We start from the raw sequence: 15,701 nt of genomic DNA on the forward strand, positions 1-15,701 counted from the left end.
TTCTGCTGGTAACTGCTACTTCGGTTCTCGTATGACGACTTGCTTTGCCTATTAAGGTTTTCTCTTCTTTTATTGTGAGAACACAACTTCTTTAAAATGAATGTACTTCTTTCTTCTACGTTTTCTGTTTTTCTTGCTTGAAGAATTTTTTTTTTTCTGTGATTAAACGCAATTGACAAACGTGTCCTCTGTTTGCTTTTTCTTAGTAAAGAGGCATAATAGTAGAATTCCTTTTTTTTTTTTTAATAATCTGACTCATATTTCCTTTTCTTTTCCTCCACTGCCATAGCGATTATGCTCTTTTTTTTTAAAGTTCACCCCCTATGGTTCATGTTTGTGGTTTACTGTAGTCACGTCCTAGTTCGTGAACCATGGGCAATGGCTGAGTGGCCTAGTAAGTGGTCCTGAGAGTCGGGATACCAGTTGCTATGGAATGGGAGTGGGCATCTCGGACATATTCTGAGTCCTGGTCCTCCTTGTGCTCAGGCAGCTAGAACTATACAATCCACCGGTGGTCCATAACCCGTAGAGGAGAGATCCTCACTTGGACTATGTGCAAGTAGGGTAGCATCCTGCTTCATAAATTTACCGAGCTCAGAACATTTTAAGCAAACCTCGGACCTATGGGAGTAACGGAGTCCGACTCCCATTTGACAGGCGAGGGACTCCTTGGAAACAACTTGGTGAACAAAATGGAATTCGATGGGGGGCTATCAGTATTAATGGGGCTTATGGAAGAAAGAAAGTAGAACTGGCTGAGTCAGCAAAGAGGATGCATCTGAATGTGCTAGAAGTAAGTGATATTCGGGTAAGGGGAGATAACGAGGAAGAGGTAGGAGATTATAAAGTGTACTTGACGGGTGTTAGAAAGGGAAGGGCAAAGTCTGGGGTAGGGCTCTTTATCAGGAATACCATTGCACGCAACATTGTTTCTGTTAGGCATGTAAATGAGCGAATGATGTGGGTAGATTTGTCAGTTGGAGGAATTAGGACTAGAATTGTGTCCGTGTATTCACCATGTGAGGGTGCAGATGAGGAAGAAGTTGACAAGTTTTATGAAGCATTGAGTGACATCGTGGTCAGGGTCAACATCAAGGATAGAATAGTGCTAATGGGCGATTTCTATGCGAGAGTTGGGAATAGAACTGAAGGATACGAAAGGGTGATTGGTAAATGTGGGGAAGATATGGAAGCTAATGGGAATGGGAAGCGTTTGCTAGACTTCTGTGCTAGTATGGGTTTAGCTGTTACGAATACATTCTTCAAGCATAAGGCTATTCACCGCAGACCCAGTCTAACATCAGCGTTTCTTTTCTCTCCGACGCCTCTTGAGTTCATGCTGAAATTCGGGGCACTTGGATTTAGCTTACGCTCTTCCGTCTGCCTTCGCTTATATCTCTGTAGTTCCAAATTTTCTGCTCCTTCGATATTTCCATTGACATCTGTATCACGAATTGCATTCTCCCATTTTTTTTTGTTCTGTGTTGCTTCCTGTTAATCTTGAATGTACCTTCTGTTAGCATATTCCTTCTCATAAAAATTGTGTCCTTGCCTGTGCTCGTATATTAGTTCCACGATAATGACATTGATTCCTATTTCCTCTAAATCTCTGATTCGATCTACGATATGTTAATCTGTTATTTTGATTATACCTTCCGCCTGAATCATTAATCCACCTACAATTACATTTATCTTGTTCCTTTTCTCTTCCTTTACCGTAGTCTCTTGAATTGTTTCCTTGCTCCTTCGGTTCATTGTTATTGGCATTCCCTTGCGATATGGTATTTATTGCTTCTTCCATATTCGGATTTTGAGTGATTTGGCCTGTTGGGTGTGTTGAATTCATATCCAGCTGTCTTAGGATATTCTCCATGTCTATTGCTGTTTCGACATTTGCAGCTGCCAGTAGCATCTGTACTTCCAGTGGAAATTGCTTTTATATGGTTTTGATTGCTTTCAGCTTGTTCGGTGCTGCATCTAGGTCATGCAATCTATTTAACTGGTACGCAAAATAGTAACTGAATCCACTTTATCCTGTCGAAGCATATTTTCTGGAAAACAACTCTAATCTTAATTGCTGTTGTGATTCCGGGTTCCAAAAATGTCTTAAAAATGCAATCTTGAATTCCTCGTAATCATGAAAGCTGTATTTAAATGCCTGGTACCAAATATGTGTGTTTGAGTCCAGGTGCTTTTCAGTTATTTGTAATTTCTTATCTTCTGGGACACTATTCTCTCAGAAATTATCTTCCATCTCTCGTAAGAACGGCTTTGGTGATAATGTTGCAGAATTGTTGAAGTGTTTGGGACTATCATCATATGTTTTGCTAATATTTATTATCGCCGGGTTACCATTGTTATTGCTCCCGAATGTTATATCATTATCATTTCGGTTCGACTCTGCTGTTCCTGTCCGTGTTGTCTCCCTTTCATTAATTTGCAGTTCGATTGCTTTCTGCTTTTCATTATAACTCGAAATTACAGATCTTGTTGTCTGGTGTTCCATCCTTATCTCCTGTATTTCCTTTCTGATCTGCTTCAGTCCCTCTTCTGTCTTGTCTTTTCTCTGATTAGCCTCCTCTCTATTACGATCCATTTCCTCCTTGATGATGCCTATCTTATCCGCTATTTGGTCTCTGGCTACTATAAAGTTCACTTCCATTGACTTATTAGTAGTCTCAATTCCTCCGTTTAATTTAGCTATCTCCTCCTGATATTGTTCCCATTTCTGCTGAGAAGTAATTCTTAGTCCCTCAATGTTATCTGTCAATCTTTTTATCTCCTCTCCTTTCAGGCTTTGAATGACATATTGGTTTTCGGACAGTCCTTCTCTAATTTTGTTTACTTCCTCGTAAACTTCTTTATTTTTGATCTCCATAATTTCCATCATTAACGTGCACATCTTCACTATATCCTTTCTGATATCTGCAATTTCTGCTTCAGTTCTTCCAATTTCAGTTTTTACAATCTCCTTCTGTCCCTCCTCCATTTTTCTTATCCCTCTATCTGCTTCTGCTGCAATTCTTCCTGTCTCTGTTGGAATTCTCCTTTTATGTTTCCAACGATATCTGTGATTGTCTCTTCCTGTCTCTGTTGGTCTTCTCTCCTTTCTTTTCTCATCTCTTCGATCACTTCTTATTGCTTCTCTTCCTGTTTGTTGATCATTTCTTGCAGAATTTTTAATATTCCCTTCTGTTCCTCCTTCGTTTTCTTTATTTCTTCTTGATTGTTCTTTGTTGCTTCATCTCTTCTCTGGAGTTCCTCCTCCTGTTCTTTCTGGTATTGCTCCGGTTGAGCTCTAACTTGGTTTTGCATTTTTCTTTAATGTTTGAATATCGCTTCTCTAATAATCTAACAGACTCTTAAGATTTTCTTAAATTATTCTCTATTCACTTATATCTACTTATTTTGAGTTTATACTTATATCCTAACAAATTAACAAATTGTTTCTTATTTGCAAACTGGTGGACTATCTTAGAGATATATCCGCCTGCCCGACTCAGATCAATCCTGAATCGAAACAATTTAGGGTCTACTCATGTTAGCTCATCTCAGTGTGATCATCATTAGAAATACCCTGTATCACATATTTCAATCATCTCTAATTTACATACTAACAATGTCAATATCTGATCCTATCATATTCTATGAAATCTCAAATTAATTCTGTATCATCTTCACAAGTAATCCTTCCTGTCTACCTTTCTCTTCTTTGTATTATGCCCCATATATTTTCATTCTCCTCATCATCTTTCCTCTTCCTGCTTAATGCTGCAGTATTCTAACTTTCATTCCGTCTCTTCTTTTCTTGCTTCCTTCTCTTCTTACTTTCGCATTGCGAGCACTGAATTTTTATTCTTTGTCTCTTCTTATTCTCACAGTGAGTAACATAAGTTTCTATGGTGTCTTTCTCTTCTTGTTCCAACGGTAATTCTCTGTCTTTCTCTTCTTTCTTTTCTCCACTGTTTTTGCCTTCACATGGGGAGCCATAAATTTTTAATGCACCTTGCTGTATCCAGTAGAGGCGTATTAAAAATTCTCCAGCAACTCAGATGATCTCAGGGTATAGTTATGGTAAATATCTTCGCTTAACGTGGGATCTGAAAAGTGGTACGGTGCTCCTAAAATTATAGCCTATCAATACCTGAGATGGACGTCTCCACCCTACGTACCAAATTAAACAACGTGAAGAAACAAGAATCACATCTCACTTTCATGTATAAACTTGTTCTACACCTCCTACCTATAAATAACTTCACACACATGGCTAACCTTAACTATATGTTTTATTAAAGTAAAATAAAATGTCTTGGAAAGAGAATATTAAAATAACAGTTCATTTCATAACTCTAGAAAATCAAATAAATCACTTGGGAATGGTTCTATTTACAACTATGGTACATCTTCATTTTCCAAGTTGCTTGACATGAGCTAACCTAACATATAACATTTTATTCTGATGACTGAACTTATTTCATTCAAATAATATCCACTGACATGCTGACGTCTCTTAAAACAATCTCATTTACAATATGTATACCAATTTCCTCAGTTTGAAATTATTCTGGACCACTAAATTGATTTTCCAACATTATTATTTATCATGACTATCTTTGAATGACATGCCAAGTTTCACAGTTTTCCTTGGCAAGCAAAATCTTGCATCTATTAGCCTGACTGTAATTTACTTGAATACTTCAGTCATGTATCGTAACCTCAGAAAGTGAAAGTCTCTAACAGAACTCTAATTCTATTCATTCTTAATTGATTACAGTTCTCATCTGAAAACATATGCTCAATTATCGATTTAATATAACACTCCCCTTACGTGTATTCAGCTCTTGAAATCCATTGAACAGCTTAATTACAATTACCAATATCAACATTAATCATTACAACCATATACTCTGTATATTATCATATGAAACACACATATGGGATGTATATCATGGTTAGCTCCTAACATATATTGTACTTCTACTTCGGTTCTCATATGACGACTTGCTTTGTATATTAAGGTTTTCTCTTCTTTTATTGTTGAGAACACTGCTTCTTTATGTACTTCTTTCTTCTATGTTTTCTGCTTTTCTTGCTTGAAGAATACTTTTTTTCCTGCGATTAAACGCAGTTGACAAACGTGTCCTCCATTTGCTTTTTCTTGGTAAGGCTTTATACTAATACAATTTTTTTTTTTACATTCTGGCTCGTATTTCCTTTTCCTCCATTGCCATAGTGATTATGATCTTTTTTTTTTTTTTAGTTCGGCCCCTGTGGACTTCTGAATCATACTGTTATTTGCGTTCGCTCTACATACATTTCGTTTCGCATAACTTCATTCACTCAACTTGGCGACATTTTTTAACACTACGGAAAATTCAACGGCACAACGTTATACTAGTATTTTATTCCGTGTATATATGACATTATGACAAGTTCATTAATATCACAAATAATATAATAATATTTACAGATCCACCTGTTCAATACAATACAATACAATCCACTATTTCATGTGGTTATGAGATCATTGTTCAACATTTTATTCTATAGTTTATAAGATTAGAAAGATCCCATATCCAATAATTTTAAGATTGATATGGGCTGATGATGCCCATACTTTTAAGTATTATGCATAAATTTTAACCATATGAAATAGTGGATTGTATTGTATTGTGTTGAACAGGTGGATCTATAAATATTATTATAATATTTGTGATATACGTCATCTTCAATATGGAAGCAAAATGAGAATAGTTACTTGTAAATTCATTAATTAAATCTCAGTTATATTTTAAGCATCGCTTACTCCACAAATTAGATTTTTATGTCTGTTCTACCTAATATTATTGGAAGTAATTAGACCTTAATGAGGAACCTGGTTAACCTAACTTTAGATGATATGTGGCTGAAGACGCTTACTAATGTTAAGCGAAACATGTACCACTTTAATATCTATGTAACAAATATATCCTAAATGTAAGGGTTGTAGAGTATTGGAATGGTGGTTTTTATTAAATCTGTTTGAAACTTTTATATTCCAAACAGTTGGCGAACAGCTTCTATCAGTTGTCGAGCAGTATGTGACATGGCTCTGTCCTGCTGAAACCACATGTTTTCGCATCACCCCAATGCTGCATGATTACTAAATGGCAACGTGTCCACAACTACTATGCATCAGTTCTGGAAAGCTGCTGGCACTACAGTGTTGATAACACTAACGCTCAAAATTTTCCGTTTCCCTGCGCCACCCTGTACTTGCCAGCGAATCAGTGGCTACGATGACGATACAGGATTCTTTTCATCTCTCTTGATTTATACAGTGGAACCTCAGTTCTCCGTTTTTGGAGGGACCCCGGGGAAAAAAAAGGTACAACAAGGGAAAACGGAAAATCCGGGAATGAATGAAAACCATCAACAATTTGGCTAAACGTTACAAAAATGAAATATGTATAATTTTAATCTTACAAACACTCCTAAACCAAACCAAACTGTAGCCTCAATGGGCCTTTGCCTGCCAAACGACCATTTCTCGGCCCGAAGACCTGCAGATTACGAGGTTACGCATGGTCAGTGTGACAAATCCTCTTGACCGTTATTCCTGGCTCTCTAGACCGGGGTTGCCATCTCACCACTAGATAGCTCATCAATTTAAGGTAATCACGTAGGCTGAGTGGACCTGGAACCAGCCCTAATATCAGGTAACAATGCCTGACCTGGCCGGGAATCAAACCCGGGCCCTCCAGGTGAAAGGCAGGCAAGTTAGACTGTGGGGCCGGATTCAGACATTAATTTTAGTACAGTAACTTTGATGAGCCAAACGAATGGCCAAACTCTCTGAAAATTTTAAGAATGCCAAGCCAAACAACAATCGACCACATGTTGTTTTTAATTCTCTAATCTAATAAAATAAAACACATTAGGTACAAAAGCAACCAACTTGATGGTGAAAACCCTTCTTTTCTTAATCTTCCATTGTAATTTGATCACCGGTATGCTGTTTGTAGTCAGTTTCTGGAAATCTTGTATCACGTAAATTAGGCCGACATAGACATTTTACAGGTTATGTTGAAAACGAGAATATGGTTTCAAATGCAAGTATCGATTCTCAAAAGTTAGCGAATGCATTATATTCAATTCTGCCCATCACTAATCACAATCAAATTGGAAAGAGAAAAAGTATTATCAAAACTTCAGAAATTACGGTTATTCGTGACCTTGAGCTCAGCTGGAAAGCGCGCTCATTGCACAAGTCAGTACGAGTAGGAAATGATACAAACTTTTTAAATGAAAGGTGCGCAAATAAAATGGCTGCAGTTTTTATAACATTTTAACACAAAAAAAGTGAAATTCCCGGTCTTATATTAGGACCAAAAGAGTAATAGGCAATCCCAAGACCTCCCATGGCTTTACATATGTAAGGTGCAACATCTATTCTGGTCTCGATAACATGATCGTATATGATAAACTAGATTTGTGTTAAGAAGGAGCGGTTTTGATTCCTGCCTGAAAGCCCAGTGCCCTGAAGGAAGTGCCGAAAACCTGTTCGGCGATATAGTCAGAAAAAAAAAAAAATATATAATCATCTAACACTGGACACAATGTGGACGTTTTATAAGTTCAAACATTTGACGAAACTCGTTCAGTCTTCAAGTAGAGCTGTCAAAATGCACTCTGTCTCCTTCCAATTGTCGTGGCCACTCTCTTCTTTATGATTTCCGAGGATTCTCTAAACTGTACCACCTGAATGCGATGCTAAGATGGTTCCTTATGAAAGTTCACCGCCGATCGTTTTTCCAGTACAGTACTTGCTCTAATTATCGCAATGACAGGACGTTAATGCCAAGATCTATAAGTAAGCCTTAGAAGTCTTTTCTTGAGATACAGTTCCTTGAAAAATGCTTGATTGAGGATTTAGTGTTGATGGGACTGAAATTTCTGGGCAGTTGATCCGGGAAATAGCTTCTTCAAGTAACGGATAATGCAGGATTTTTAAAACGTTATTTAATTAGGATGCTCGCGCGACCACATAATTTGAATGTATAACCCCGGAAAACGTACTTTCCGGGGACGGATCATCGAGGGTCCACTGTAATCAAATGCTGTAATTGATCCTCATTTTTAATGTCAGTCGTATTGAAAAATGTGTATTTTTTATTCTTTACTTCTTATCCCCTTGTCATTGTAGCTGGTCAATGTTATTATATTTGTCGGTTGGACATGCACATTCTTGGTAATTGAAAGTTATGTAAAATTAAAACTTTGTTGGCAAACCTTCTTATGGCCATTCTGAGTACGTGTTGTATTTGCAGGGATATGAAGGCCCAGTTTGCGGAACATTTGTACAAAATGAACTTCTTGGAAGCTCCAGATACAAAGACCTATTCTGCCAACCACAACTCTCACAATCTGAGCCTGGTCAAGGCCATGATATGCGCTGGTCTGTACCCAAACGTGGCTATCATCAAGTAAGTTATATAGTGTGTCTACAAATAAATTATAAAACAGTATTTTGCTTCTGAACTGCTAATCAACTACCAACATCCTTGTTTTTAAAAATCTCAAATCAAAGGTATACCAGAATATTATCAAAGAAAATATGAATTCAATTGTGAACAAATTCAGAGGTAGCTTATTCGCTGTTTGGATGCAGAACATAGTCCAATATTCATAAGATAAAACCAACAAACACAGAATAATATGGTGAAGACAGCAGACAAATATAGTATCTGTATTTTAATTATTTTAATTATGGTATGTGTCATGCATCTGAGCTGTGCCTACAAGCAAATTCAGACGTTAATTTCTCTTCATTTTAACCATTTCACGTGAGAGATATGTCGAAGTACATACTTAGAGAGTACTGTTTATAAAATGTATTTCAAAGGAGAGGAGAGACATTACAATTACTGTTTTTCTCCAAATCCAAGACAACTTCGACTTTTTCCTTCAGAAAAATTAAATCGAGCTTAGAAAGAGCTTTGTGAAATCATAAGTTTATTTGTAACAACTTTCACATTTAATTTGAGAAATAAAATAAGCACACACAAGTATCTTGCAAATCATACCTTCTTCCCTAATCATTTTCGTTAGAGGTATCTGATACTACTTTTGAAAGTTCAGGGAATTCCTCTTTGTGAGGGCCGATGACCTTCGATGTTAAGCCCCTTAAAACAACAAGCTACAAGCACCTCTTTGTGAGCCCACATTCATATCGCATCTTGTGTTATGGCCATTCCGCCTGTGCAGTTTTCACGCACATACCTCATCATTTCATGTTTGACTTCTTTGAAGCATCCTTGTTGTGGGCCACTGAATGCCTTTCTTGTACAATATGCATTTTAGATTATCTTTGTCTTCATGCTAATGCCGAACATTGGCTTTAGTTATGCCATACTTTCTTGTGGCTGCACTTTATTTATGCATGTTGAATAACTGTCACAGGTGAACAATATAGGGGAAGTGGAAAGTGTTTTTGAAGACTTTATTTGTAAAGTATGATATAACGTTTTATTTGTAATGACCTAACCTGTATTGTGTAATATTTGTAACATATGTATTTGCAAATGGTAGATTTCTATTCTGTACTTACTGGAAGTATCTAGAAAATTGTTGAACAGGGTGTGTGCCTTTTGTGGGTTATGTTTTCTAGAAGGAATTTTCTTACTATTCTGGAATTTCTTACTATTCTGGAAATGGAAGATTCGCGAACGTGTGTCTTCGAGAATGTTAGTTAAAGTTTGCGACGGGAGTAGGAATTGTGATTGGTGAACCTAGGAGGGGATGGGCGGACTCATACATTCTGATGGGCTACTCCAAGGCCAGAGTTTTCCTATATATAGTGAGTGAGGCAGCGATCGTGATAATTCGGCCTTGTCTTGGCCTGATCTGCCTTTAATCTGTGTTGGTCTGCATCATGTGCAACGCCTCTCTTCCGAGATGGCGCATCCTCGGGTAAGCACTCTTACTTTCCGTTCCGGTTAAAATTTCCTTAATGTTCAGTTGCTATTTCGTATAGGAGTCTGCCCTAGCCTAACCTAGATTCGCCAGATTAATTATTTACGACACCTTAGCTTTTCTGCTGGGGTTCCCAGTTTGTTTTCGAGGCATTTCCATTTCTTATTTCACTAAATATGTAGGTTGTAAATTAATACATTTACCTTGGGGTTTGCCTCTGGTAGTTCAGTGTCACTTGATGTACGAGTTTAGGAGAATACGTTTAGTTCACCGTAAATTGTAATTGCGTTGAACCTACTAACTTGCATTGTACTACTGGATTTGTAACTAGTTGTATAGTTGGTTTGAAGTTTGAAACTCGTAGTGAAGCCCATTATCAAAGAACTTCTAAGATATGTGTATCACGGAGCTTATAGTTTCGTAAGTTGTAATTTGGTGGATTTTGTTCGGAATGTATTTGTAAAATTTCACTTGTAAATAATATTTTTCAAATTTAAGGATCACGGCGATTCATTTCAGAATCTGCAATCCAAGCCATGTCCATGCCCTCGGTAGGTCTTGCCTGTTTCCACTTTCCTGGTTTATTATCCAGTAGTTGGCCCTACTGATATTTCGTATTATGTTTTTGTTGGCTGAGATCCGCGTAGGCCAGCTAATGTTTCTCTGAGTGTATAGTGTTTTCTGATAGTGTGTAAGTGCTCTTACTTCCCTCCTTTATTGTGTTTATTACTTCTTTTGTGTAACCACCGTAGTAAAGGTCACATTGGTAGCAGAGCGTGACACTGGTCTGAACCAAACAATATGTCCTCGCTTGCTGTCAATGACCTTATAAGGCGAGCTGCTACTATGCTGCTGGTTACGTAATGACCTTGCTAGCCCTTTTAACCATAAAATTCTTCAGTTTCAACTGGTTACCAAATTTATCCACGAACGAAATATTATTACACTAGTCTGAATCAAACATGTTCTTGCTCTTTGCTTGCTGTCAGTGACCTTACGAGATGCGCTGCTACTTGTCGCTAATTAGCTCTCGAAACATGTACGATAAATTAGGTAAAATAAAATATGTAAAGTATTGACAAGGCGGGAAAGTGTTCTATAGAAATTTGTAAGATGAGATTCTGAGAATAAAACATTGTTTCGGATTCTAAGAAATACAGTATGCAGTGTTCTCTCCAGAAATTTTCGTCAGCCGGGTGTCGGGAATAAGTAGCCGGGCAGGAACTAGGGCGTAAAAAATTATTATGGTAAAGTTTCAGTTTAATCCCTCCAGGTCATTAGGCATTTAAAATATTGGACAGGTAAACATTAAATGTAAAACTGAACTATTTTAGTGTTATCACAAACAAGACATAACAGAGTATTTTGAAGTTCTAGTGTTCTACTGTTCGTTCATAATCGTGTAACAGGAGGACTTACCATTTTGTTGCTGTGGAGTGCCATGCGGGTTTGTGACATCATGCGGAATTGCATGCAATTCCACTCTAATCCAGGCACCGCTTGCGCACAACACAATGTGGCAATCAAGCTAAACATTTGAACTCGGATGTAATTGATGCTATTATTTTGACAATTATGAAGATTTGTCATTTAAATAAACAGTTTTACAGTATTTAAATTTAAATTTGAAACACCCAACAACTCAAATATGTATTAATATTATAGAACTAGCACATATCTAGGCTTTGTTAGCTGAGCGGTCTGTAAAAACGGCAGGGAGAATACTGGTATGCTATAAGCTCTAAAAGTTGTTTCATTAGATTCCTGTATGGCAGCATAGGAAATAATTGATGTGGAACGTCCTGTCTTTAATAAAAGACTTACATTAAAGTCCAGATAGACCAAGATAATGAATTGCTTATAGAAAGAAAATTAAAATTTTTGTGCCAGAAAAAGAGTAGTAACTAAGGCTCATAAGGCTCTGATAGATAATAGTAGTGTATGTTAATGGCTTTGTCAGATAGGCTTACATTATGCTTGTGTAAACGACAGCAAGATAAGACTTCAGCTGACAAATTGCAAAAATGTTATGACAACAAGTTTAAATCACTTGCCATTATTCTTCATTTTCTTTCTCCAAAAGCTGAGCAGTATTCATATGTGCGAAACATATTCAACAGTTTAATTTCATTGTATTAGAAATTAACCAACAAGAATAAATTTCATAATTATTTGCCCAAGGTGGGCAGTGTCTACCATGTATAGGAAACTGCGTGATAGTGTACTGTGGGGTGTGCAGATTACAGGAACGTTAGATACGGCATGAACACCCAATCCCCAAACCAAGGATTAAAATCCCCTGAGCCAGCTGGACCGGAGGACCATGGAACAATCTTATTATGTGGTGGATGATAGTTTTGTGTGTAGTATTTTTTTTCTTTGCGTTTAGGCCATCTGTGGACCATGGTGCTTGTGTTCTAGCTGTGTTTTTGTCGTTGTCTGCCCCTTTTAGCGTACTGGATTGTGTTCTTAGTGGCCTCTTGAGCCTTCCTGTTGGCCCAGTATTCCTTCATTTTATCGCTGAATTCTTTCCGGTGCTCCTCTGACCAATTCCCGCCTCCTTTGTGGCTAGCTGATGTAAGGGATGTTAGGAAAGGTTTAGTTTTGACCATTAAACGGTATGCATTCCTGTCAGTAATGGCGGCTTGATTAATATTAAGCTCTGCAAGATCTTTGTCCACTTGTTTGGTCCAGGGGAATCCAGTAGCTTTGCCTTTGTTAGCAACCTTAAAGATCTTATGGGATAATCTATTAGGATCCATTCTGTATAGGTGTCCATAGAAAGTCAGATGTTTTCTTGTGATGGCATCTATGAGGTTTTCTTGATGCTGGTAGAGCTCATTGTTGGGTTTGTACCATCTCCTTCCATCTGGTAGGATCCTTGGCCCTATTATTCTTCTCAGGAATTTCCGATCTTGCACTTCCAGGGCTCTCAGTGGGGTCTTTTTAGTTAGGGATAGGCATTCTGCTGCTTAGAGGACTGATGGTCTTACTACTGCATTATAGTGTCTCAGTTTTACGTTCTTTGATAAATGCTTTGAGGCATACAGTTTTCTGCAGGCATGGTAGGCCTTGTCTAATTTGATTTTCCTTTGTTCAAGAGCCATCGTTTCACTTAAGTCCTCCGATATCCACTCTCCGAGGTACTTCACATTTTTAGCTCTCATGATATGCTTTGTATCACTGACTCCCATTGTTGTAGGGGCATCTTTGATGTTGGTGATAAACTCGGTCTTTCCAATGTTGATCGTGAGGCCCGCTTTAGCTGCTATAGAGTGCAGTGTTTGAGCTGCATAGTGGGCTCATGCATGTCGTTTGCTAATAAGGTAAGATCATCAGCAAAGGCCAGGCATGGAATCCTCAGGTTGTCTGATTTAAACCCCATCCTTAATCCGGTGTTCTCAGGTAATGACCTGGTCCATTCTCTTATGATCTTTTCCAGGACACAGTTAAATAATATGCATGAGATACAATCTTCTTGCCTCACACCTGTTTTGATTGTGAAGCTCTCTGATAATTGACCTCTAAACTTAACTTTGGAAATTGTGTTGTGCAGGGTGGCTTGCACCAACCTGTTAATATTTTTGTTTAGTCCCAGTTCTTTTAAGGTGTTGAAGAGTGTGATCCTATCCACGGAGTCATATGCCTTCTGAAAGTCGACAAAGATAGCTACCCACTGTCGGCATCTTTTCTTGCTATATTGAAGGATGGTCTTCAGATTTTGTATCTGTTCAGCACAAGACCTTGCAGTTCTGAACCCTGCTTGATATTCTCCTAATTCTTTATCCAGTTGTCTTGTTATGTGCCGTTCCAGAATCTTGGAAAAGACTTTATACGATACTGAAAGGAGTGATATTCCTCTATAGTTGCTGGGATCTGTTTTGCTTCCCTTCTTGTGGATTGCGTGGATAACGTCTGATGTCCAATCATCTGGGAGCCTTTCCTTAGCCCATATATCCAGGATTACTTTGTGTATGTGCCTGAATGTTTGCTCACCAGCTTGCTTCAACATTTCTGCCACTATTCCGTCTTCTCCAGGAGCTTTGTTGTTCTTGAGAAGTTGAATGGTCTCTCTTACTTCTTCATTGGTGGGAGGTGGGATGTCTTTGGTGTCCGGGTTAGCTGGTTCTCTAACTGGGAGGTGCTGTGCAGGTTCTTCAGCATACAAAAGTCCTTGGAAATAATCAGCTAGGGTCTTGATGCAGTCATCATCGTTGAGGCACAGTGATCCATCTGTTCTCTGGAAGTGTAAAGTTTGGGGCGTGGACTGGGTCTCTGTTGTTTTACACCTTTGTATAAGTCTCTGGAGTTGTTTCTTCCAAAATCCTCCTCGGCTTGCTTAATCAGTTCTTTGTTGTATTTTCTTTTCGCCCCTCTTATGATGCTGGAGGTGTTCTTTCTTTGTGTAACAAAGGCTTGTAGATTGGTTTCGTTTTTATGATGGTTCCATTTGAACCATGCTAGTCGCCTGGCTTCTATAGCCTCATCGCATTCGTTAGACCACCATGGGTGCTTGTTTTCTTTAGGACTGTTGGGGATCGTCTTCTGAGCCGTGTCTGTTATAGCATCCCGAAGTGGGTCCCAATTTGTGGTGGTGTTAATCCCATTGATGTGTAGGTTCAGACTCTCTTGGTAACTTGCATTGTCTTTTTTAAGTTTGGTGATATCAAACCTAGGAATCTTCTTTTTCTTCATAAGCATAGCCTTGGTCTTATACAGTGGTTTCAGATTCATCTTAACCATGGACAGGTAATGATCGGAGTCTATGTTAGCTCCTCGTAAAATCTTCACGTTCGTAATGTCGCACTGTTGATTCTTATCTATCGCTACATGGTCAATTTGGAACTCGCCCATCATGCTGTTTGGGCTGCGCCACGTCATGGCCTTCCTAGGTAGGCATTTAAAAGCCGTAGACTTCAAGAGTAATCCATACTTGGTGTACAGACTGATTAGCCGTTCCCCATTCTTGTTGGTTTTCTTATGGGCGGGGTATCTTCCTACAATCTTCCGGTATTTCTGTTCTCTCCCAATCTGAGCGTTGAAATCTCCCTTCAGTATTGTCGTATGATGATGTGGGATGTGGTCTAGGGTTTTCTCAAGGGTGTCCCAATACTTACCTGTAGTCTCTGGGTTTTTCTTGTTAGAGTCATTGGTAGGAGCATGGAAGTTAACCAAAGACTAGACCTGAAGGATATTACTGAAGTTCTATCATTGGGCGAAGAGAAACCAAGTATGCTAGCAACTAGTTTGTGGTGTACTGCGAACCCTGTCCCCAGGAAGGGTACATTCATCATGACTCTCTTACCAGGCTTTCCCTTTTATATTCTATATTCTTGAGACTCGATGGCATCTTCATCTGGGAACCTAGTCTCTTGTAAGGTTGCAATGCTGATGTTCTTGTCCTTCAGGATTTCAAGGGTGTGTTTAAGTTTCCCGGTCTTGATCAGGGAGTTAATATTGATTGTCACTAGGTATGTGATGTTCCTTTTTTCTTTTAGTTCTGGCTGGGTCACATGAAGGCATAGGTCCTCCAGAATCCGACGACCTATATGCGGGTGAATTGGTTACCACACGGGGATTTATCATTATTGTTTTCGTACTTCATGTCTGATACAGTCTATCACACAAGTGTGTATAATTGGTCACCTGAAAGTGATGAGTTGTTGACTATCAAGGTTGTAAGCCTTGAAGCCCCCAGCACTGATCGGTTCACTGACCCAGTTTCCCGCTGGGATTGGTTACCCAAC

At 38.5% G+C, this 15,701-nt stretch overlaps 1 protein-coding gene across 4 annotated transcripts in view; it reads left to right on the forward strand.

The window, feature by feature from the left end:
• The window catches only part of LOC136872768 (ATP-dependent DNA/RNA helicase DHX36), a 216,424-nt gene that overhangs the window by 148,114 nt on the left and 52,609 nt on the right, over nucleotides 1–15,701 (forward strand). For all 4 annotated transcript variants that reach the window (XM_067146629.2, XM_067146606.2, XM_067146635.2 and 1 more), the window contains exon 15: nucleotides 8,310–8,465. In XM_067146629.2, coding sequence (XP_067002730.2) covers nucleotides 8,310–8,465 — 156 coding nt within the window. The remainder of the gene's footprint in view (nucleotides 1–8,309; nucleotides 8,466–15,701) is intronic.

Source organism: Anabrus simplex, chromosome 1 (assembly GCF_040414725.1).
Source record: "Anabrus simplex isolate iqAnaSimp1 chromosome 1, ASM4041472v1, whole genome shotgun sequence".
In the NCBI taxonomy this organism is placed as follows: domain Eukaryota; kingdom Metazoa; phylum Arthropoda; class Insecta; order Orthoptera; family Tettigoniidae; genus Anabrus; species Anabrus simplex.